This window comes from Cervus elaphus, chromosome 7 (genome assembly GCF_910594005.1).
Source record: "Cervus elaphus chromosome 7, mCerEla1.1, whole genome shotgun sequence".
Classification (NCBI taxonomy): Eukaryota; Metazoa; Chordata; class Mammalia; order Artiodactyla; family Cervidae; genus Cervus; species Cervus elaphus.
The window spans coordinates 23,051,113-23,077,558 of NC_057821.1; the positions used below are offsets into that span (position 1 = coordinate 23,051,113).

A 26,446-nucleotide genomic window follows, 5' to 3' on the forward strand; every position below is an offset into this window, starting at 1 on the left:
GTCATAGCTTTTCTTCCAAGGGGCAAGTGTCTTTTAATTTCATGGCTGCAGTCACCATCTGCAGTGATCTTGGAGCCCCAAATCAAAGTCTGTCACTGTTTCCATTGTTTCCCCATCTATTTGCCATGAAGTGATGGGACTGGATGTCTTAATTTTAGTTTTCTGAATGTTGAGTTTTAAGCCAACTTTTTCACTCTCCTCTTTAACTTTCATCAAGAGGCTCTTTAGTTCTTCTTTGCTTTCTGCCATAAAGATGGTGTCATCTGTGTATCTGAGGTTATTGATATTTCTCTCGGCAGTCTTGATTCCAGCTTGTGCTTCATCCAGTCTGGCATTTTGTATGATGTACTCTGCATATAAGTTAAATATACAGACTTGAGTACTCCTTTCCGGATTTGGAACTAGTCTGTTGTCCCATGTCAGGTTCTAACTGTTGCTTCTTGATCTGCATACAGATTTCTCAGGAAGCAGGTTAAGTGGCCTGATATTCCCATCTCTTGAAGAATTTTCCACTGTTTGCTGCCATCCACACAGTCAAAGGCTTTGGAGTAGTCAATAAAGTAAATGTAGATGTTTTTCTGGAACTCTCTTGCTTTTTCGATGATCCAACAGATGTTGGCAATTTGATCTCTGGCTCCTCTGCCTTTTCTAAATCCAGCTTAAACAAAAATTGTGAATGATAAAAATAAAAATTAATAGCTAACACAACATATCAGGATCTGTTAGGAATTCTGTATATATTTTCCCATACTTTATCCTCACAGCAGCTCTACAAGGGAGGTGCTATTCTTGCTCCCATTTGCAAATGGGGAAACTGAGATGCAGATATGTTATCAGGTCGATGTCAGCAACAGCTAATCTACAAGTAAGATGAAAGAAAGAACCTCTTTATCAGTAAGTGTGGGATGAATAATCTAACACTATTAGAGTTATCCTTTTCTGGGTACATCCACTTAACACAGTGACCTATTGCCCACAAAGTGTGGAGGCTGTTTTATTTTGTTTTCATTATAATCTTTTTATGAAAACCATTGAGCTACTTTTTAAAGAATAATTTTAAAATAGCATAACAGTTGCTTTTCCTTGGCTTCAAATGTTTAGTGATCATATGTATATGCTGCCATCTTGTGGTCATTTCCTGGAATTAGTCTTTATGTGAATAAACTTTCTAAACTGGGATAAACACAGCCTGGCGCAGAGGAAAAAAAAAACATGGTTCTACAGCTTTTAATTACTACACACCACAAGATATATTTCTTTTTTTCCTAGTATGTGTACTTTAAAAAGTACATATTTCTATCAAACTATATGTGCCTGAAGGAGTAGAATTGACAGAAAATACCCAAAGAGGGTATACGATTTTCTGGCAAAGGGAATACTAATGCCGTGAAGAAATTTTGCTGTTATGACCAGGCTGCCAAATGCTGAGAACAATGACCTCCAAAATAAGCACTTGTCTATCTGCATATCTTGGAACATTTTAAACACATGCCTCCATATCCATCTGCATAGAAATGAGTTTTTATTATAGAGGTCTTTTTTTTTTAATTGAGAATTAGGATGTGTTACATTTTTCTGTTGCATTAAGCCAAGACTTTCAGTTTCCTTGTGACCTGAATCCATTCTGCACTACAAACCCAACAACCTAATTAGATTTTTGCCATCAAGGATGCTCTTTATTACTTTTGCTTTACAGGGTTTCTGGGCATCCATGAGCATATGTGTGCGCGCGCACACACATACACAGCCACTTGTTTTCTAAGTGAAAGCAAGTATATTTAAAGTGATACACATTCCATAAACAGAGTGTTGGCTATCTTCACATACATTTGTTTTTAATAGAATAATGTATTTGAGTTCCTGAGTCCAGTCTTGACACTCCCCCTGATATAGACCTTGGGTATACCATGAAATTTCAAGTCTACAGGGAAGAGTGCCGCTGTGTCCACAAACACTCCTGATAAGCTGGGGTCATTGGAGTGATGTTGGGAAGTAGTCCAAAAGTTGCACTTCTGAAAGATTCATAAACAGAAGCCTCAATGAAGTACAGTCAGGAGACACGATGAGGGCAGCCTTCATGCCCTGCAGCGATAGCAGAGCCCACCAAGAAAAAGAAAGCTCCCTCTTCCTTCCTTCAAAGACTCTCCAATAATGAGCCGTGAACTCTGTTTACTACAGTCCTCCCTGGTTCCTTTCCTCCCTGCAAAGGCACCTTCCTTCTTTGCCAAGTGGGGACTTGCATGTGGCTCCCCATAGCTGCCCACTCCAAATTACAATTCTCTGCTGATTCTGAATAAACTCATTGCTGGAGAAATATCTGGCAGTGTATTTGTTTCAATTCAGCACACTATGTTTGTGTCACAGCTACTAAGAGACATTTCGCAGTACGAAGCTCATTTGGGGTAACACAAAAAATTTTCAGCCTGAAGTGAAACTATTTCTACTGCTTCTTTCTTTTACTTGGTATGACAAATGATAAAAACCTAGGGAGTTTTCTTTTATATAAACTTTCAGAAAGAAAGAGGACATTTACCAAAAAAATACCTGAAAAATATACGAAAAAAATACCACATACTGTGCCCTCTGTGTAGCCATACACTTCACTAGGTTTCTTTAATATTCCAGTTTAGTTGGAAATAAGGGAGGGAATATCCTCTATGTATGGATTACCCCTTGTATGTAATCCATGCTGAATATTTATTTTGTTAAATTAAGCACTCACACAGTTTTCTTGCCCGGCTTTACAAATGTGTATAGATTTGGCAGTGAAACAGTGAGACCTTCAAACCACTTCCCATTAACCAATATTTACCTTTCAAGTAATGAGACTGGACTCTTTGCTCTGTGGATTATTTTAATGGTTGATTTAAGGTAGAAGTGAAGTTAAGAAGAGATGAATTATTAGTGTGTGTTAATTGTGCAGGGAACTCAAATACCAGGGAAGTTGGAGGCCTGGGAAAGCAGGAGAAGGAATTAAACAGGGAAAGACCCTCCTTTAGCACACTTTACTGAATCAGTTATCCGATCCATTGAATCATGTCAACCTGAGAACTAGACATCACATGATTTAAATATGAGGCAGGTGTTGAACTCTTTCATATTTAAATCATATCTCATTCCATATTTCATAGTTCTATCACATTTCATCAATCATATTTCACTCCAGTTTTAAGAAAGTTTAAAACAATGTTGCTTCACAATGTATCAGAATAGGAATGAAGGGCATTGTTGTAAATATACTGATGCCCATATATGATCCACGGGATCGCAGAGAGTCGGACACGACTGAGTGACTAACACTTATATATGATTAGTGAAAATTAGTATCTCAGGTGTAATTAAAATGAATTGAAATGCATCAGAAGCTGCTGGAACAAAGGAAGGTCAAAGATGATCCAGCAGCACATTACAGCTGCAAATAACAAAGGCTATTTTATCTCAGTTTGACACATACAGCTAGCTTTGCAGAGTCGTTGAACTGACAGGTGTTTGCAGCCAAGATGTTGAGTTTGTGTATTACAGTTATTGTATTCATCGTAGTAGATGCAGGGGTTCGCTGAAAGGGAAAAGCAAGGTTACACCATATTGACTCAGAAACTCATCTCTCATCTTCTCATGCATTTGCAGGTGAGTAAAGGGCTTAAGAGATGTATATTCTGTGTTATAGAGTCAATATTATTAAGTAATACTTTTTTTCTTTTCTACTCTTCATTTTACTTCTATGGCATTTTTCATTCCATTCTAGACATTGCTTTTGTCTCTTGGATAAAAAATAAAACCTATCCCATTACCCTGTAGCAAAGATAATTAGTAGATATTTTATCTTTCTCCAGCTACATTTATTTTCAAAAATGAGTTACTGAAAGTCACAGGAAGAAGAAGAAGGAAAGGAGGAGAAGAGAGACAGAGAAATTGATAGAGGAAAAGAGATTGCATTTTTCCTTGCTTTAAAAGCAAATGGAATGGACTGGTCAGGTGAAGGAAAATAAACCTTTTAGTCTTCCAAATCTGCAGATAAAGGATATTTTTTTGGGGGTGGGAGGTTTATTATTTCTCCATAAACTTACTGAAAATTAAGTTATAAACATATCCCCATGGACTAGTAAATTATGCCTGAAGAAAACTCCAGAAAAAGACACTTTTGTTACCTAAGGAAATGAACATGGAATTGGAACCCACTTAGTTAATACTACATTTTAGCTAAGATTTACTTAAGAAATAAAATGATGTACAGTAAATAGACAGTATGATCATCAGCTCATGTCTTCCAATGTATCCGTGGAAACTTAAAAGCATAAGGCTTACTCAGTAAAAAATTACCACCTGCTCTGATAAGTGGACAGGGAGGTAGAGGGGTTGTGGCCAAAGAGCAGCCTGAGAACCCTGGGAACATGAAAACAAGGTGTCTAACTTCAGGGCTGCGATAACAGAGCCAAGAAACTTTTTATACAAAGAGCAGAGAAAAAGTTATCTATAGTAACATCTTATTACCAAGATGCGCTTATTATAGAGTGAGAACTTTAAGTTTTAGGGGGGAAAGTTGAGCTTAGACCTGAATGTTCTAATTTCCAATCCAATAGATTTAATCATTGGTCTCCTGGATCACTTTGGGAGTGGGGGAAGGGAAACCAGATAATGTTAATTATTCCTTTGGGATGATTGAGGAAAAAGTAATATTATAGAAAATTGTAATATTATTAAATGCTTGGTTTTAATGATCCATGGCTCCCAGATCAACAATCAATATTAACCACACTGAGATGTAAAACTTACTACATAGTTTATCTTCACAGTTATTTGGACAGTCTCCACATGGACTTCCCTTATTATAAGGCACGTTCTTCTTTTCAGGATCATTTCCCCTTAAAAAAAAAGAACAAAGAAAAAAATGGTCTAATAAAATTCCTGTTTGAAAAATGCAAGTAAAATTTTACTCACTCTTGAAAATCAGTTAAAATAATTTAAAACAAATGATTTTTGAGAAACTAGATGATGTAAGGGAAATGTATTTCTAAAAGTTATGTGAAACTAAAACTGTGTAATACATACTCATGACAATAGTGACAAATGTAGAGGTAGTGAATTCCTTTATGACATGATGACACGCCACAGCCAATAAGATATGAAGTGGCCCAAACAACCTGTAAAGATTGGATTATTATGTTAATAATTTGGTAGTTTGCTAAATGATTACAATATGAATATTGTTATCCATGATTGAAAATAAACACACATGCTTTTAGGATGCTTTGAGCATCATGGCTTGTTAGGAGATCATAGGAACAGATTCCCATGTGTCTAGATATCATGCATACCTATGCATACTTGGGTGCCATCACTAACCCTGACTTATGTTCTTCTTATCAAATCTGTATGGAAAATATAGTAACATGATGAAGACTGTTTGGTGATTGCATAAAAATTAGAACATGGCAGCAACCTTGCTTAATCATCAAAAAAGTGGCATGGTGGAGAACAGTGAGTTGGCCCTTGAGAAAAAAATGAGTCAGGTTCAAAATCCATCTCTGCTACTTCCTGGTGGGATGGTATTTACCAGCTTGTTTTATGTCTTAAAATCTCATTTTATTATTTGTAAAATGAAATATAATAATACTAGCTTCTACATCATAGGTATATTGTGGGGATTGAATAAAAAAAACTTTCAAGTGTTTGGAAGAAGAAATATTAAATTACTGTTTCAGAGTAATAGAGCTCATGTTCTTTTGATGGAAATAGTGGGGCTAGTCTACTTTTACCTAAAAGGAAAGGAAAGTAGGAATTGTTGTCTCACATTGTCATATTTTTAGCTCTCTGAGTAATAATTTTTTATCCTCTGATAGCATAAACTATAAATAAATGGTCTAATGCTATACTACTCTAGGATTCCTGGCACATACTGCTTGTGTCCAACGATATCGATCTTAAAATAAGAATGTTATTGGGATGTCCCTGGTGGTGTAGTGGTTAAGACTGCACTTCCACTGCTTGGGGTGTGGGTTTGATCCCTTGTTGGGGAATTAAGATCCCACATGCCACGTGACCAGGTAAATAATAATAATAAGGAAGAAGAATTCTACTTGCTAGTCTTTATTTAGAAATGCCTGCTTTGCTTTAGAATAAGTGATTAAGTCTACGTTTCTTAAATGTGCTATCTTTGTAAGCTTTTAACATTAATCTTAAGTAGGTTTTATTGTGAGTAGATTTTTTTTTCCATTTATTTTTATTAGTTGGAGGCTAATTACTTTACAATATTGTAGTGTATTTTATTACAGATTTTGTGTCACAACTGAATCTTCTGCTTGGGGGATAACACTGTTTTATCATTTGTATTTCTTGCATATTAAATATTTAAATCTATCCATTCTGGATGAGTTTTGTTAACTTACATCTTGCTGGAAAATAAATCACCTGATTCAGATATTCAAAGTCATTTTTGTAGAATTAATTTATTATCTACACTGAAGCCCAGTAGTATTTTAAAAATGCAAATTAGGTTAAATCATTCTTCTGTTTAATGACTTCTACTACATTCAAAATACAAGGTAACATTTATAATAGTTAATATGGCTCCAATGATAAGGCCCTTCCCTCTGTGTTCATCTCCTTCAGCTCTTGAAGGTATCATGGTTCAGCCTTTTTCTCCAACCCCTTCTTTAGTTTTTTCTAAACTAAAGAAGTCCTTGGACATACCCAGATCCCAGATAATGGTTTCCAAGTATTATTTCCCACTAAAAGTTAAGAAGTGTCTTTGAGGACTGTAAATTTGCAAAAAGTGGGTAGAATGATTTCCCATAGTTCTTATTTGCCTATTTTCCACACACCCTTAGAGTCACTTAATTAATAGGTATATTGGCCAGCACACAGTTTACCTGAGTATAATGCTCAGTTGTCATGTCATCATCGGTCAATGTCCACTCCCCATACTGGAAATATTTAGACTCACTGTACCAGATCCTGATCACATTTGACCATGAGATAGGATAAGTTGTCAGATGCATATTTTCTCCACAAAAAGTATCTAAGAGGAGGAGAAAGGACTAGGTTATACTTTATGAAGCTTAGAAACATTTTACAAGGATACTTTCCTCACTTTTATTTTAGAAATGTTTCACTGGTCATCCAAGCAATGTTTGATAAAGTGAAAGGGAAACGGAAAGTGAAGTTGCTCAGTCGTGTCCGACTCTTTGTGACCCCATGGACTGTAGCCCACCAGGCTCCTCTGTCCATGGGGTTTTCCAGGCAAGAATACTGGAGTGGGTTGCCATTTCCTTCTCCAGGGGATCTTCCCAAGCCAGAGATCGAACCCAGGTCTCCTGCCTTGTAGGCAGACACTTTTACCATCTGAGCCACCAGGGAAGTCTACTAATGTTTGATAAGAGGAGGCCAACTCAGCTGTATTTGGCTAACAATTTTCTTTCTCATTGATGAATAAATGTGTGGTGCTCAGGTTTGCTGAAAACTTGACAGTAGGAAATGATCTGCAAGCTTGGAAGTCAGATCAACCGACATCTTAGTTTCTGCCATGTCCAAGCTGATGGAGAAAGATGAAACCAATCAGAGCAATCTATGAGTTGTAACCAAGTCCATGCCTTGAAAGCAACCACACGAAGTATTCATCATGCAAAGACCTTGAAATAAACATTTGCTCATTTGGCCATCCATTCACTTGTGATGTGGGCTCTCAATCAAACGTGACATTTGGTAGTAAACTGCCTTTCTCTGGGGCAGGGAAGATTCATATTGCCAATTCACAGCTTAACAGCATTGAGTAAAGATGCCCCCAAATCTTTAAATACAGAGTGTTATTAATGTCTGCTCGTGTAGGAGACACTAATGGCTTTTCAGGAAATTAGCAGTGATCTACCTAATATATATGCCATGAGATGGGTTTATTTTTGATCATCTAAACTTGTTCTTATGGGCAGCTCCATAGAGTTGAATATGACTCACTTCTCAAATAAAGATAGCTCATTCCAAAGCTAAATATAGTCCCATGGTAATATTGTGAGTAGCTGAAATAACTATGGGCTTCCCAGGTGGCACTAGTGGTAAAGAATCTGCCAAACAGTGCAGGAGATGTAAGAGATGTGGACTACATCCCTGGGTTGGGAAAATCCACTGGAGGAGGGCATGGAGAGGAACCCACTCCAGTATTCTTGCCTGGAGAATCCCACGGACAGAGGACCTGGTGGGCTATAGTCCATAGGGTCACACAGAGGCGAACATGACTGAAGTGACTTAGCATGCATGCACAAAATAACTACATGGAGTAGAAACCTTCTAGCCATGTAGCTTTTCATCTGTTATTGTTGCATTCAACTATCCTATGATATTGAGAACTTTGACTCTTTTCTTTTGGTGATCAGAATCAGGAATTTGAAAATTTGAATATCCAAATTTAAAAATGAGCAGCAATGGAACAGTACTATGAGTCACAATTCACTGCCATTTATGGGGTAAATGTAAATACATGCTAGATGACTTAACTTACCCTTACCAGGTTACTGAACAATTCCGGAGGACTTTTGAGCAAAAATGTGTGTTGTATACCTACTTGTAATTCGCCTCTTGAGTGCATTGCTTTGTACCAGCTCACAATCCTTTGACAACATTCTGGCATTTTGTGCGGCTTCTTCACTCCAGTTCTACAAGTGAAATACAGACACATGGCCTTAATAACATTTCTATGATAAGATTCTAGTTCATTCTTTCTAAAAATCCAAAGCTAGCAATATTCTCAATTGTGTAGGCTGACAATTGAATTCTCTTAAATATTTTAGTTGAAAGCACCTCTCTTAAATATTTTGGTTGGAAGAGGAAAACAAATCTTTCAGTCCATTGTTTTAACCCTAGAACTTACAAGATCAAAACTTGATAATAATATTCAGATGTAGCTTCTTTTTCTGAAATATTAGCATTTAAGTAAATGCTTCCATTAAAACAGACAAGTTAGAAATCCACCCCATTATTTATTAATAGTTTTACCTTTGACACATTATTAAATCTCTCTGAATCACAGTTTTTTCATCTGTAAAATATGCCCCATAATTCATACACAATAGTTTGTTCAAAAATTTTAAGATTTTAATTTGGATAATCTATGTAATACAACTATGATATAATAAATCTTATGCTACATGCTCGATAAATAAATATTGCTGTGATTAGAAACAAATATAGCGTCACATAGCTCCATCTAAATTGTGAATAATGATAGCAAATCATAGCTAACATACATGCAAGGATCTGTCACCAATTTTTTACGTGTATTCTCTCATCTTTACTCATAGCAGTTCTACAAGGGAATCACTCTTACTATCCCTATCTGCAAATCAGGAAACAGACACAGAGATGTTGCTTAACTTTTCAAGATAATACAATCTATAAGTGGCAGAAAGAAAATTCGAATCAAAGTTCTTCTGGCTCTGGAGCGTGTGTCAATTGTGTTAAGTTGAAGCATTTTGTTGGGTTTTTCTCCAAATAAGATGAAAGGCAGAAAGTCTACATCCCTTGTTATGGGATGGTGACAAATGTTCTCCTGAACATTCTATCATTCTCACATTATGTACATCCACTTAAAAGATTGTCCCCAAATCTGCACAAAACACATTATTACTGAAAAAAAAGTTGCAGCATGTCTTGTTTACTATGGGCTTTTATATAAATCATCCAGCTACTCTTGAAAAGAATTTTTCAACAATGCCTTAACTTGGATTTTCAATATTTTCCCTGCCATTGAAGAAGTTTATCTTATATGCATAGGCTGCCATCTGTGTTAGTTTTATAGAATTATCCTGCAGGCTGATGAATTGATTAAATTGTGAGGTTAATCAAGTAACTCCTTAGCTTAGGGTCAAAGTAAAAATGTGGTTTTTTTGGGTTTGCTTGTTTCATGCAAGAAAAGATGTATTTCCAGAGTGAAGTAAGTCAAAAGAGAAAAACAAATATCATATATTAATGCATGTACATGAAATCCAGAAAAATGGTATACATGAACTTATTTGCAGAGCAGAAATAGAGACCCAGACATAGAAAACAAACATATGGATACCAAGGAGTGGAATGAGTTGGGAGATTGGGACAGACATACACTATATATATGTATATAGATATAGATAGATAGATACGCACACTACTGTGTATAAATAAAATAGATAGCTAATGAGAACTGACTGTAAAAGCAGGAACTCTACCCAATGCTCTGTGGTGACCTAAATGGGAAGGAAATCCAAAAAAAGAGGATGTGTATGTATCACTGATTCACGTTGTGATACAGCAGAAACTAACACAGCATTGCAACTATACTCCAGTTAAAAAAAAGAAAGAAAAAAAGAAAAAAAAGCTAGTCCTTGAGGAAAGAAAAGGAAAAAAAAAGATGCAATATATATTTCATTGATGGATACGTCTAATTAAAAAGGTAGAGATGACATAAAACATCTCATCAGGGCATAATATCTCTTGGCAGTGGGAATAACATCATTGAACTCACAAATATAAAATCGTGCCTATTATGACCAGGTTACCAAGTGTTTAGAACTGGAACTTCTCTGGCTAATTTACTGCTGACTGTTCATTGTGCATGCTAAGATGCACCGCCCATACCCAGATCACTTTCAGAACTGAAGCACTTTTTTCCTCTTGAGCTGAGAGTCTTGCCCACAGAAAGCTCTGCTGTCCTTTTTAACAAATATTGTCCTTATTCATGAGCATACTTACTTCCCTAGGGCAGCACGTATCTAAGGGCACAAGCACATAGCTATAGTAACTATAAATGCCACGCAACCTCTCTCCAACTCAGGACAAGGTCTACGGAGCCGTCCTAGTTGTACCGTTTCCCATGGGATTATGGAGGCTTCTGTTGTGCCTATACTCACAACCCAGCTTCTTTGTACACTCTATGCTGCTTTTTTATCCACATCCACAGATCTCTGGAAATTGTTCCCCAGTTAATATCATACATGCTAATCTCCATCTCAGAGCATGCTTATCTTATTGTGTAAAGCACCTGAAACCTTAATCACAAATAGTCTGTGGTTCAGACTTCTTTGAGGAAGCTCTTTGGGATATTACCTCTGAGTAATGATAAGATACAAATTTTTTTATTATACATCATAAGTTAAGTCAAAAGTAAGTATGTATGGTTATTGCAGCAAAATTACAAGTTCTGGCTTTAGCAAATGGTTCTGTTTAAATAAAATTCCAACTTTATGTGCAGAAACTTTCATTTTTCTTTTCTGGAAAATCTTTGCCTGGCATTTGTGATTGGCTTTTCAGCTCTACTATGATTCTATCAGTTCCTTTCTCTCCATGCCCTATGCATTATTTATGGAAAAACTCAGCTCCCATATTGTCTTTTAAAATGTTACTCAGTTTTACTGGGGCACTTAATTTATCATATTATTGATCTCTCATACCTTTGCATCTTAACACTTAAATATATTAATTTTATATATTCTATATATTCAATGCTGTGCTGTGCTTAGTCACTCAGTTGTGTCAGACTCCTTGCAATCCCATGGACTGTAGCCTCCCAGGCACCTCTGTCCATGGGGATTCCCCAGGCAAGAATATTGGAGTGGGTTGCCATGCCCTCCACCAGGGGATCTTCCCAACGCATGGATTGGACCCAGGTCTCCCGCATTGCAAGCAGATTCTTTACAGTCTGAGCCACCAGGGAAGCCCAAGAATATTGGAGTGGGTAGCCTATCCCTTCTCCAGGGGCTCTTCTTGACCCAGGAGTTGAACTGGGGTCTCCTGCATTGCAGGCAGATTTTTTACCAGCTGAGCTACTAGGGAAGCCCATATATTCAATACTATGTTCTAATATTTCCTCTCTATTCACCTTGAATACACAATAATAAAGTCGTTGAAATTAGAGTCTATATTTTCTGTTCACTCTATAACTTTTTCACTACCTCCTAGTTACAGTTATTTGCTCATCTGGAAACTGAGGATTTTGAACCCTGTTTGTCCTAAGGAAGGTAAAGTGTTAAGACCTGGTCCCTGGAGCTGGGCATTCATATTGAATCTGTTTTTATCCAGTACTTAAGACTTTAGATGAGATACCTAATCTCTCTGATGTTCAGATTTACCATCTGTAAAATAGAGATGATAGTATCATTTACATCACAAGATGATTGAGAGAATTAAATGAAATAATGCAACAAGGTTCTAGAAGAATGCCTTTCAAACTGTAGTAAGTATAATATGCTGTCATTTACAATACTCACAATGCAAAAATGCCTATGCTAGCTGCTGGCTCTTATTATTTTGGGTTCTAAGATGACCAAGAGATATATTTCAAGATAAATTTTCCCATTTACTCTTTTCCTCCCTTTTTTGTCATTTGCCTAAGAAAACTGTCCCCTAGAATCAGTTCCCAGAGCCTGCGTTATTTTTAACCCTTGTTATTCTAGATTAGTCTGGGGCTAAACAACCAAGTTTAGGATCCCCCAAACCTGAGTGATACTTCTGGGATATAATATAGGTGAGGCTAGTCACCTAATACACCTGAACAGTTCCTACATTTGTTTGTTTTATAGCACTTTTTTGCTCACACCGCAGGTTTACAGAGGAAAGACAATTTCTCTTTTCATGTATGCTAAGTCATTTTAGTCTTGTCTGACTCTTTGTGACCCTTTGGCCTGTAGCCCGCCAGGCTTCTCTCTCCATTGGATTTTCCAGGCAAGAATATTGGAGTGGGTTGCCATTTCCTACTTCAGGGGATCTTTTCAACCCAGGGATCGAACTCAGGTCTCTTAAACCTCTTGCACTGGCAGGAGAATTCTTTACCACTAGTGTTTGCAACAGGGAAATGGATTTGCCAATATTTGCTCATCTAGCTGCACCACCAGGTTAGAACATGGACATCTTGATTCTCAGAGCATCTTAGCCTCTGGGCTACTGCCCAATGAAGACAACTGTGAAATGCCTCTCCAAATGCATTGTTAAAGCACCTGTAGCATCTGCCATACTGATGATGCTGACTGGCAACATCAGCATTATATGGGAGCTTGGAATGGTATCCATCTCAGCCCTCCTGAATCAGACCTCAGATAGTGGGGTCCAGGGTCCTGTGCTTCATCAAATTCTTCAGCTGACTCAAGCATACTAAAGTTTGAGAAACACTGTCCTAGGGTCCATTAAGAATGAAATTACACTTCCTGCGATGGAATTGTGGCTCTGTCATTTACTAACTCTGTGAGTTTGGGCAAGCTACTTACCTCCTCTGAGCCTCTGTTTCTTCTGCTGCTGCATTATAGGTTTATTTGTGAAGACCAGACTTTTAGTATATGGAAACCAAATAGAACTTAATAAAATCTCAGTAAACACCGTTACTATTATTGGCATCATCATGGTTGCTGTTTAATTAATCTTACCATTTTCAGCATGTTGCTGGCTGGTGGAGATACTCCTCTCCTGAGGGTGTTATGTACAGCTACAATTTCTTCTTGGACAGCTGCCAGTTCCGTAAAGAGTGTATCATATGGAACTTTGGCTGGTCTTGTCTGTGACCAGAAAATTACTAATTAGTCTTGCTTCTTTTAAGTGGAATTTGTAACATATAGTATGTTACTTATAGACTTCATGAAATAAATTTATAGTTTATGTTGGATAAACAATGCTCTACAGCACTTTTCGCTCTAAGACATCTCAGTATGCTAGTTTCCATTGCTCCAGTATTAGTTTTGAGGACTTTTGAATATCAATCTGACATTATGCAAGTCTACAGAACAGTGCACTATGATAGGATTGTTTTTCAGATTTATAATTGGTGTTTTGGACCATATTAGGGCATTTTTATTGGGCAATATGAACCATAGTGGAAAATGTTTTGATACGATTATACCTTTTACTGACTGACTTCCCTTCCTTGGTGCATTCTCTACCCCACCTCCTGCAAGTGTTCTCTTTGCATCCCAAATAAACCACTCACACTTGAATATTGTTTAAAGGTATGTGTCTGGGAGAATCTAAATATTCATCACTGAGTACAAACCTTCAGGATCTTCAACCCAGATTGTGCATCTTTGTCTGAGTCATATGAGAAAACACTGATATTTGTATCAGCATACGTACATACAATATAGAATTCAAATCAACTACAAACTAAAATATGTCAGTAGTCTTTTCATTTGTTTACCTTTTATCCTGTAGCTTACTAAGAAGAACAATTAATGGCTTTAATATTTTGGGTTAGCATTAATTTGTGTAAAAAACATCTTCTTTTATGTGTGTGATTCACATGTATTTTATACTATTTTTTTTAAGTGAAAGACTTATGTGGCATAATTTGAGTGGTATCTATGTATGTCTCAACTACCACAGGACTACCAACAGTTTCTGAATGGATAGGATTCAGTCATACTTTGCTCAAATATAGTAGTTCTTGTCATCTATTTTGTTTAAAAATTTAAGGATACTGGGAGAAGACAAAACTATAAAATCATTATACTTCTCTAAAAACTGTCCCTTGTGGATGTCATTTCTTCAAAAACATACCCATAAGGTGCTATTTTCCTATCATACTGCAAGTAGCCTGGACTAGATTAGAGGGATCAAACTGTCAATATCTGTTGGATGATAGAATAAGCAAGAGAATTCTAGAAAAGCATTTACTTCTGCTTCACTGACTACCCTAAAGCCTTTGACTGTGTGGATTATGACAAACTGTGGAAAATTCTTAAAGATATGGGAATCCCAGACCACCTCACCTGCCTTCTGAGAAACCTGTATGCAGGTCAAGAAACAATATTAGAACCAGACATGGAACAATGAACTGGTTCCAAATTGGGAAAGGAGGACGTCAAGGCTGTATATTGTCACCCTGCTTATTTAACTTATATGCAGAGTACATCATGCAAAATGTCAGGCTGGATAAAGCACAAGCTGGAATCAAGATTGCTGGGAAAAATATCAGTAACCTCAGATATGCAGATGACACCACCCTTATGGCAGAAAGCACAGAGGAACTAAAGAGCCTTGTGAGGAAGGTGAAAGAAGAGAGTGAAAAAGCTGGCTTAAAACTCAACATTCAAAAAACTAAGATCATGGGATTGATGCTTTTGAACTGTGGTGTTGGAGAAGACTCTTGAGAGTCTGTTGGACAGCAAAGAGATCAAACTAGTCAGTCCTAAAGGAAATCAGTCTTGAATATTCATTGTGAGAGAGTAACAGGCAGGAAGGCTCAGTTCAGTTCAGTTCAGTTCAGTTCAGTTGTTCAGTCGTGTCCAACTCTTTGTGACCCCACAGGCTGCAGCACGCCAGGCTTCCCTATCCCTCACCAACTCCTGGAACTTACTCAAACTCATGTCCAGTGAGTTGGTGATGCCATCCAACCATCTCATCCTCTATCATCTCCTTCTCCTCCCGCCTTCAATCTTTCCCAGCATCAGGGTCTTTTCTAGTGAGTCAGTTCTTCGCATCAGGTGGCTAACATATTGGAGTTTCAGCTTCAGCATCAATCCTTCCAATGAATACTCAGGATTGATCTCTTTTAGGATGGACTGGTTGGATCTCTTTGCTGTCCAAGGGATTCTCAAGGATCTTCTCCAACAACACAGTTCAAAAGCATCAATTCTTCCGCCCTCAGCTTTCTTCATAGTCCAACTCTCACATCCATACATGACTATTGGAAAAACCATAGCTTTGACTAGATGGACTTTTGTTGGTGAAGTAATGTCTCTGCTTTTTAATATGCTGTCTAGGTTGGTCATAGCTTTTCTTTTAAGGAGCAAGCATCTTTTAATTTCATTGCTGCAGTCACCATCTGCAGTGATTTTGGAGGCCCCCCCCCAAAAAAAAAAGTCTGTCGCTGTTTCCATTGCTTCCCCATCTATTTGCCATGAAGTGATGGGACTGATGCCACAGGACTGATTTCATTTAGGATAGACTGGTTGGATCTCCAAGGCTAGGGGTCTCCAAGCAGAGGAAAGAGGCTGCAAGTGTCAGATGTTTTTTATCTCTCTCTTAAGTGGCAGGAGGAAACAAACTACAAGTGTCAGATTTTTTTTTTCCCCTTCTTTATACAAAATTAAAAGGTTTCTCTTAAAATTCTCTGATCCCATGATGGCACCTGCTTCCACCTGAACTTAACTTTTCTCAAATCTTGAGCTAACCAATGCATTTTTCTTATGGAAATGTTTTTCTTACGCTATGTTAATGAACTACGTATTTACCCTAGACTCTGTCTTCAAGTTGGTTCCACCTAAGACTCAGAACTGACTTGACAAACCAGTATGTTTTACTCATACCATTGTTCTCCTAATCTATGTTAATGAAACCATATGTTTGCTTGGAAACTTGCCTTTCTTCAAGAATCATGTCAATCGTCTTATGGCCCTGGAGTGACTCACCTTGTGCCAATATTATCTCAAAATGCATGTTGTGGGTGAGGGGCCTGGTGCCACTCTGAGTTTTGAGACATTTCCTCTAATTAGCAGCCTGCTAGTAGCTATATAACATCTGGCTAAAGACTAGCAGGGGGAGCACGCTTTCTGCCCCCTTCTGATGTCTATGTCAGAAGCTTTCTCTATCTCTTTTTTACTTTAATAAAACTGATTACACAATAGCTTTGAGTGATCAAGCCTTGTCATTGGCTCTGGATTGAATTCCTCTCCTCTGGAGGCCAAGAATCCCTGTGTCTTTCACAGCTCAGCAACAACCTTTAATTGGAAGTACTGAAGCTGAAGCTGAAGCTCCAGTATTTTGGCCACCTGATGAGAAGAACTGATTCGTTTGAAAAGACCCTGATGCTGGGAAAGATTGAAGGCAGAAGGAGAAGGGGATGACAGAGGATGAGATGGTCAGATCGCATCATTGACTTGATGGGCATGAGTTTGAACAAGCTCCTGGAGTTGGTGATGGACACAGAAGCTGGGCAGGATGCAGCACATGGGGTCACAAAGAGTTGGACATGACTGAGTGATTGAACTGAACTAAGCTGGGAACCCACAAGAATTTCCTTAAGTTCCATATGATAACTCTCCCTGCTCCCCTTAAAATATGCTGCTTCAGTGAGATTCATGTCATAGCTATCTCACCTCTGTACATTTACTCTCCTATAGTGATTTTCCTATGAATTCCTCTCATTGATAGAAATTGGGTCTCCTGAAACAATTCATCTTGTCTACCCCAAATTCTGCAGTCAATAGGAGTGACATCAGTATTCACATGGATGACTCAACCATCTCATATCCTGGGCCCTAGAACTTAGTCTCTTAAACTTCTCTTCTGAGGCTTTTTAGTTTTCTACCATAAAGGTTGCAGCCTATATCTGATGATCACTTCAAAATGCAATACATTTAACTTACCAGAGGATTGTTGGGTATCAGGCAAGAGCTCCATCTGGTTTCTCATGGAGAAAGAAGTGTGAGTGATAAGATCCACACCAGCACCCCAGTAATCTATTGTATGTGGATTTTCTTTCATTTATTGAATTAAGTGGCTTTCACTTTTTTCTACTTTTGACTTCTATCTAGCTTGTGAAAATATAAAAACCACTCAAGTTCTATACCAAAACTATTAACCAGTTCATCATAAAAAATATTTTCAGTACATTGCAATGTAGTATTTTCCTTATATCCTTGAGATTTTTTTACAGGTACATGTTATTGGATGACTTGTAAAATACTCGGAATTTATTTCTTCTTATATACCATTAAATGTTTCATTTCTGTTCTGTGAATGTTGAAACTCTTGTTTTTAATAAGTAGTGAGATTCAAGCATCACATATTGACTCCATTGCTAACAGCTCCTCACATTTCTCTCCTTGCTGTTGACATATTTCATTTTTTATTTTTGGTTGTGATGCGAGGCTTGTGGGATCTTAATTTCCAGACCAGGGGTGGAACCAAAGCCCCCTGCAGTGGAAATGTGGACTACAAACCACTGGACTTTGAGGGAAGTCCTGGCACTTTTCATTTTATATTTAATTTGGATGTATTAAATTCTTGTTATAGTCATAAATCAGAAAGTTCAGTTGGGATGTTGATGAAATACTTACCTTTTCTGGATAAAAATTAAAAAACAATATTTTTCCCATTTTGTCATGGAAAATGCATGGATCAGTTGTAAAGAAGTAATTCCCACCCTACATTTTTAGCTTTTTGCATTATTCAGAGAAGTTTAATGATATAGGCATGGGCTTGTGAAGTCAAACTGCTTAGATTTACCTTCAGGCTCTGCCACTTCCAAGTTATCTGACCTTGGACACATGACTTAACCTCTTCTATTTGGTTTCTTTCTCTGTAATATGAGATTAAGAATAGTACTTGCCTAATACAGCTATGGTGAGAACTAGGTGAATACTGGGCGTGTGCCTGTGTGTGCTCAGATGCTTTAGTTGTGTCCGACTCTTTGCGACCCCGTGGACTTTAGCTGGCCTACTGGTCATAGCATCCTCACAATAGTGCCTGCAACAAAATAAGTTCTAGCACAGAGTTAGCTCTTATCCTCCTCTCAAAAGTAATCATAAAATATACAATCCTCACATACTTTTATAATCAAAACAGGCAGGCAGCCAGCAGCAACGGCCAGAAACAAGAAGCATTTCATTGTCATCCCTGTAAGAAAGGTAACATAATTTTAGACTATTGCCGACTTGTGGGGATAATGTTTTGTCATAAGTCTTTTTGGGAAACACTTTTACATGCATCTGCATTTTTTATTTTTTTGCAAAAAGAGACCTGCAGGATCAGAACAACAATTTTAATATGCTAGTCATTGGTACCAAGAGAGGAAGAGAGAACTATGATTGGAAGAATAACAGAAGTTAATGTTAATCCCTGGAGTCTCTGAATATGTTACATTGTGTGACAAAAGAGAATTAAGGTAGCAGATAAAGTTCAAATTGCTTATCAGTTGACTTTAGAGTTGGGATAGTGTCCTGGCTTATCCATGTAACTTCAATGTAATCACAAGAATATCTGCTAATTCGCTTCAGTTGTGTCCAACTCTGTGCCCCTATGGACTATAGGCAGTAGGCTCCTCTGTCCATAGGATTCTCCAGGCAGCAATATTCGAGTGAGCTGCCATGCTCTCCTCCAGGGATCTTCCCGACTCAGGATTGAACCCATGTCTCTTATGTCCTCCTGCATTAGCAGGTGGGTTCTTTACCACTAGTGCCACCTGGGAAGCGTATGTGGAAGAGAGAGGCAGCGTCAGTGATGGACAATGAGGAAGGCTCAGTTAGCTACGACTGACTTTGAAGACAGAGGCAGGGACTATGAGCCAAAGAATATGGACAACCTGTTGAAAATAGGCAAAGGCAAGAAATGAATTCTCCCCTGAATTCTACTTGCTGAATCTTGATTTTAGCTCAATGAGACCCATTTGGACTCCTGGGCTCCAGACTATACAAATAGTAAATGTGTACTGTTTTAAGATTCTGAGCTTATAGGAATTTGTTACAGTAGCAACAGGAAACTAATATAAATACAGAAAGATGAGATTTGAATTTTCTATTGCCTGTAGCATACTTTGGCCACCTGATGCGAAGAGCTGACTCATTGGAAAAGACCCTGATGCTGGGAAAGACTGAGGGCAGGAGGAGAAGGGGACAACAGAGGATGTGATGGTTGAATGGCGTCACTGACTCAATGGACATGGGTTTGGTTGGACTCCGGGAGTTGGTGATGAACAGGGAGGCCTGGCGTGCTGCGGTTCATGGGGTCGCAAAGAGTCAGACATGACTGAGTAACTGAACTGAACTGAACTGATAGCAAGGGGGTGTGATGTTGGTGCAAATGATTTACATACATGATTTAGAGATATTCTGTAAAGTCTGATCACTCTGTCAAGAATGGTTGTCATTGTGAGTGGAACAAATCGGAGTGAACATACTCTCTATTTTATTTCTGTCTGATACAGGTTGCTGATGCTAGCATATTAATAAATATAGGTTATTAAATTTGATTGATACCTTCTTTTTACAGTCTGCCAAGTTTAGTTCTGAATCAATCCTGCTGAGTGGGAAGCAGAAGGGGCTAACTGGTTCTCATTTTAAAGACTTTCAAAGAGCAGGTTAGATGATTTGCGCAGAATAATACAAACAATGCAGTTTTCCATTGCTGTTAAACTTCCCCTACACGCTGCCAAACATGTTTGTATGAGAGGAATTTGTAAATCAATTCTTTCAGGGAACATACACACATAAGCAATCTGTCCTTCACTGCATTTTTTTCATATCTTTCTTTCCCTTCCTCTGTTTCTGCCTCCAAAATGTTACAAACCCTCAAACCCTAAAATACACAGTAACACAGATGAAATATACAACTAATTCTGTTACTTAATTCTCAACAATCCAATAAAGCAAATATTTTTTTTCCAAGTTAACTGAAGAAAAAATAGAATAAAAATCTTCTGAACTATAGTAGGCTGATATATACACACAAATTAGCATTTATATCCCTTACATTATATCTCTACATCTTTTTCTAAGGGAAAATTTTGGGGGGTGATGTGAATGCTCAGTATCTTAATTGTTTTTTTTTCTACTTTATTTTTTTTTCATTTATTTTTATTAGTTGGAGGCTAATTACTTTACAATATTGTAGTGGGTTTTGTCATACATTGACATGAATCAGCCATGGATTTACATGTATTCCCCATCCCAATCCCTCCTCCCACCTCCCTCTCTACCCAATCCCTCTGAGTCTTCCCAGTGCACCAGGCCCGAGCACTTGTCTCATGCATCCCACCTGGGCTGGTGATCTGCTTCACTATAGATAATATACATGTTTCGATGCTGTTCTCCCAAAACATCACACCCTCACCTTCTCCCACAGAGTCCAAAAGTCTGTTCTGTACATCTGTGTCTCTTTTTCTATTTTGCATATAGGGTTATCATTACCATCTTTCTAAATTCCATATATATGCATTAGTATGCTGTAATGTTCTTTATCTTTCTGGCTTACTTCACTCTGTATAATGGGCTCCAGTTTCATCCATCTCATTAGAACTGATTCAAATGAATTCTTTTTAATGGCTGAGTAATATTCCATGGTATATATGTACCACAGCTTCCTTTTCCATTCATCTGCTGATGGGCATCTATGTTGCTTCCATGTCCTGGCTATTATAAACAGTGCTGCGATGAACATTGGGGTGCACATGTCTCTTTCAGATCTGGTTTCCTCAGTGTGTATGCCCAGAAGTGGGATTGCTAGGTCATATGGCAGTTCTATTTCCAGTTTTTTAAGAAATCTCCACACTGTTTTCCATAGCGGCTGTACTAGTTTGCATTCCCACCAACAGTGTAACAGGGTTCCCTTTTCTCCACACCCTCTCCAGCATTTATTGCTTGTAGACTTTTGGATAGCAGCCATCCTGACTGGCGTGTAATGGTACCTCATTGTGGTTTTGATTTGCATTTCTCTGATGATGAGTGATGTTGAACCTCTTTTCATGTGTTTGTTAGCCATCTGTATGTCTTCTTTGGAGAAATGTCTGTTTAGTTCTTTGGCCCATTTTTTGATTGGGTCATTTATTTTTCTGGAATTGAGCTGCAGGAGTTGCTTGTATATTTTTGAGATTAATCCTTTGTCTGTTTCTTCATTTGCTATTATTTTCTCCCAATCTGAGGGCTGTCTTTTCACCTTGCTTATAGTTTCCTTTGTTGTGCAAAAGCTTTTAAGTGTAATTAGGTCCTATTTGTTTATTTTTGCTTTTATTTCCAATATTCTGGGAGGTGGGTCATAGAGGATCCTTCTGTGATTTATGTTGGAGAGGGTTTTGCCTATGTTCTCCTCTAGGAGTTTTGTAGTTTCTGGCCTTACATTTAAATCTTTAATCCATTTTGAGTTTATTTTTGTGTATGGTGTTAGATCATTATCTTAATTGTTATGATAATTTTGCAGATATATACTAGCATGTACCTCAAAAAGCTGTCATAAATAGTTTAAGAAATACCAAAAAAATTATTTCACACCAATCAAAGAACTGGAATTGATCATTCAGATTTTGTCTTTCAAGTCTTTTTTCTTATGTATAAATTCAATATTCAGATTTATCCTTATTATCCATAATACATACAAAAATTGTATCCTGTTTCCCCCAGAATTTCTATTATTATATATTCCTTATGATTGTTATTTTGATAATGTGAATAACCTGTAATTAGCTTAAGATTTTGACTAAGTCTGATTTTAGGCTTTAATATTTTTCTCTACAAGTACTGTTATGTTATTATAAATATTTTAAAACAAATACCCTGCCATTTTTAGGATTTTTTCATAAATTATCATAGGATTTGAGCTTCAGAATTTGAAATTTATTGAAATCTTGCACTTTGTTCTTTTGACATGATACAAAACTAATATTAATCTAAGTAAACCTGATACATAAGTGCTCAATAAATATTTATTAAATAAATTATATTTTGTACAGTTGAAATAATTGCCTATTTCAGACACACACACACACATACACACAATCTGTTAATTAATACATGTGATATAATAAAAGTCATACTGATCCTGCAGTTAAAATACTAATGATTTGTCCTTGATTCTATTAGCTCTGACACCAATAAATCCACAAATTCTCTGAAAATCAATTTGTTTTTGCTTAGAATGAAATCTAATATGTTGGAAATATAGATGGCTTTCAAATTCATAGAAGTACAAAACACAACCAACTCTTGAGAGTTAACTACCACTGTTATTTTTAGAATGCTGCAATTTGCTCAGTGGGCTTTATAATCCATACTTGAAAGCCATGCTATATTATACAAATGGGTTATAATTCTGATAGATAGCTTTTGACATACAGTATCCCCTATATTATTGAAAATAGATAAATAGAACCTAAATATTTTATATACAGATATAGTATCTTCTGTCATAAGTAGGTGAAAAATCATTGTTTTATAATGACACATAAGGAATTTGATACAATTGATGATTTAATGCTAGACATTTTATCCTGTACAAGAACTGAAAACAACTTATAAAGAAGCTTATCATGACCTCTTGAGACTGTTAATGGGATAGTCAGTGTCATCTGGGATTATTGTTACCTTAACATGTTGGGCGCCTCCAAAGAACTTTGGTTGATGCTAAGGGCAACTAAGCTAAAGGGACATGCAAATTTTTGAGCCGAAGTTTTGGCTTGGGTCTATGAATAAGTAGAATGTGTGCATTCAAATTAAAGCTCTTCAGAGATCAAGGGTACCAGGAAAATAGGAGGCTACCTTTACTTAAGGTTCAAATATTCATTTGGAGAAACAGTCAAAACAGAAAGATAAAGGTTAACACTTGGGCATCAGTGGTATACTAAGCATTTGAGAAGGAGGATTGGATTCAGGTAATTATACATGTATCCTTCTTGGCCTGAAATTTTTATGAATGTACTGATTTTGGACTCTGGAGTAGCCCTTAGAGGTAGAGTCAGATGCTTGGGTTAAGGGACTAGAAAGCAACAGGCATCAGGCAGAGATTTTGTCAGGCAGTGATTCTGGCAAAATGATCAATGTGAGAAATAAATAGAACTGGAGCGCATGACTCAGAGGTTGAGTAGAGGTTGTAAGGGTGGAAAAAATAAGTGGACCCAGGGTAAGAGACTCTGGGGACCCACTGAGACTAGCCACTGGAGGATTAGTACAGGAAAAGTTTCAGGACCAGGGCCAAACCTCCAGAATGATCTAAATGATTCTCTATTGACTGGAGGTCTGGAAATCTACGTATAAACTAGGCCATTTTAACTATGAAATTCCATTTAATGTACTTAGGTAAAGGCAGTTTTTCTGAACAGAAGTATTACAGAAGTAGCTGACATATCACCTCACTAACTTTAGCTTCAGTCCCTACTCAACACAGTTATTTCATGAGCAATAGACAATTTTAAGCCCGAACTTTTAAACTCTCTTCTGATAATATTAGAAACTTGATACACTTTAAAAAGTTAATTTTCCCTATATTTCTGTTTCAGATTGTAGGTCTTATTAACAAATAAACAGAACTTGGCTATTTGCAACTTAATTTGGTAGGAGGAAAGATAAAAAATGAAGGAAAGCACTAAGGAGAACCAAGTCCTGCCCTCTGGCATGCCCTTGGGAATTTATTCTCATATATGGATTAAATTGCTAGACCATGTCCTGCTCAGAAAGTATGTACAAGAACAGTCTCTTCCTTCCTTTAATCAAAGAGTTCATAAGAATGAACTCTACCAAATTAGGTCACCAGTCCTTTTTATCTTCTTTACCTCAGTGAATTTGTGAATTTAAAAATAATAACCACCACCAAAAGTAATATACATATAATAATTTCAGCACTCAAGAAAGTGCCTAATTCTTTCGAGTAACTCCCAAGAGTAAGAATCATTCTGATTTCCATAATTTAATCAACTTTATAACTTTACATAGACAAAATATATATTTTCAGCATATAAACATTTTCACTTAATATTATGCCTATGAAGTTCATCCATGTTGCATGTAAAGAAGTTTATTTTTGCTAATAGCTGGGTAGTATGCAGGGATTATAATTTATTTATTATTAATGAACATTTGGTTTGTTTTCAGTTTAGAGCTATTACAAGTAAAACTTCTATGGTCACTTTTCTGTATGCCTTTTGGTACATATTATTATTTACTTTTTTGGGACATACACCTAGAAGTGGAATTATTGCGTTTATACAATATACATACATTTTCCTTCATCAAGTACTGTCAAATATTTTTCCAAAGGAGTTGTAGAAATATGTACTTTTATAATTCTACCAGCTTCATCCTCACCCATACTTGGTAGTCTTTTCTTTAAAAAAAATACTCATTATGTTTATGTAATGGTGTTTCATCATGGTTTTTAATTTGTATTTGTCTACTTCCTAATGATATGGACCACATTTTTATATAATTGTCAGCCACTTTCATATTATCTTTTGTGAAATGTCTGTCAAATTTTTCACTCCATTATAATTAGGTTGATTGCATTTTTCTTATCGATTTGCAAGAATTCTCTACATATTCTTGATATAAAGTATTTGTCAAACATATGTACTGTAAATCTTTTATCTTAGTCTGGGAAATGGGTTGCCATTTCCTTCTCCATTTGATCTTCCCAACCCAGTGATTGAACCTGCATCTCTTTTGTCTCCTGCATTGGCAGGCAGATTCTTTACCACTGAGACAACTGGGAATCCCACTAATGGCACCACTCTAGATAAATGGGCCAGTGTAATATAATGGGATATGTAAACAGGATTGCATAAACATGTTATACGGTTTAACTGTTTGCAAATCCAGGCCTGTTTACTCCTAATGTAAAATCTGAAACTAGCCTGCCTTCCGTTATAAAAGGGCCAGAGGGCCGCTGCCTATGCCTGGCTGGTTGCTTTGGAAGCAGTGTCACATAGTTTGTGAAATAAAAGACGCCTGCCTTGGCACTTTAAGATGTGTATAACCACGTGGTATTTGGCCCTACATGAAAGTTAATCTCTTCTTAGTCTTGCTACAAGTAGTTCTGGAGAATGATCTGAATAAGTAATATTACACTTGTGTAGCATGTCTAAGTTTATTAATTCGTTTACTAAAAGCATGGAAATAACTAACATTTACTTTTCTTTTCCCCAAAGTGGTTATACTATTTTTTTAACTTTTTAATTGAAGTATAACTAATTTACAATGTTGTGTTGATTTCTGTTTATACAGCAAAGTGATTCAGTTATATATATACGTACATTCTTTTTTATATTCTTTTCCATTATAGTTTATCACAGGATATTGAATATAGTTCCCTGTACTAACAATAGGCTCTTGTTTATTCATTCTATATGTACTAGTTTGCATCTATTAACCCCAAACTCCATCTGTATACCTCTCCCACCCCCTTCCTCTTTAGCAATCACAAGTCTGTTCTCCAACTAACATTTATATTACAATGAATGGTGTTAAGATAAGGCTGCACATAATCTCTTATTTAACATTATGATGATGCTATTAAGTAGTCATGTGTCATTAATCTCACTTGTCAGATAATTAAACCAACACTTAAAGACTTATATAACTTACCCCAGTTCACACAGTTTGCCAGTGTTATGACGAGAACCAGATATTTGGCTGTATAGTATATTCTTGCCTTTACACAGTACTCCACATGAGAGATTTGCTCTATGAGAAAGTCAGCTCAGTGAAAATGTTTACAAGAGAGTCAGAAATTTACAGTAGACAAGCGGCATGAACACACAATAATCAGAAATAATCTAGAGCCTGTGAAGACTACAAGTCACAACTGTGGATGCGTTTCTAGTTTGTAATCCAGGTAACGTCATTTAGGAACCTCACCAGCCTTAAACTGCCACATTTGGGACAAACTGCAGAGATTAGCTGCATGATTTAGTGGAGCCACTATAGAGAGCAGTACACTCAAAATGACCCCATGGCCTAGAAAAGAGAAGCAACTTATCAGCTTTCTTTGCATGCTTGCATGCATTCAATAAATATTTACT

At 37.0% G+C, this 26,446-nt stretch overlaps 1 protein-coding gene across 1 annotated transcript; it reads right to left on the reverse strand.

The window, feature by feature from the left end:
• Nucleotides 1–3,428: 3,428 nt before the first annotated feature.
• CRISP1 (cysteine rich secretory protein 1) lies at nt 3,429–18,562 on the reverse strand. Its single transcript, XM_043908742.1, has 7 exons — nt 18,497–18,562; nt 13,380–13,508; nt 8,555–8,645; nt 6,870–7,018; nt 5,050–5,141; nt 4,774–4,862; nt 3,429–3,556 (listed from the first exon to the last, which is right to left on the reverse strand). Exons 1-7 carry the CDS (start codon nt 18,560–18,562, stop codon nt 3,429–3,431), a joined length of 744 nt encoding a protein of 247 aa, XP_043764677.1.
• Between the last annotated feature and the right edge of the window lie 7,884 nt (nt 18,563–26,446).

Excerpts from the sequence above, each read along its gene's own strand:
- CRISP1 (XM_043908742.1), bottom strand. The coding sequence starts at position 18,562 with ATGACAATGAAATGCTTCTTGTTTCTGGCCGTTGCTGCTGGCTGCCTG. Across the intron at positions 13,509-18,496 it reads TGCCTGTTTTGATTATAAAA|ACAAGACCAGCCAAAGTTCC; the intron begins GTATGTGAGGAT and ends TTCTGGTCACAG. Across the intron at positions 3,557-4,773 it reads CTGTGAAGATAAACTATGTA|CGAACCCCTGCATCTACTAC; the intron begins GTAAGTTTTACA and ends TTTCCCTTTCAG.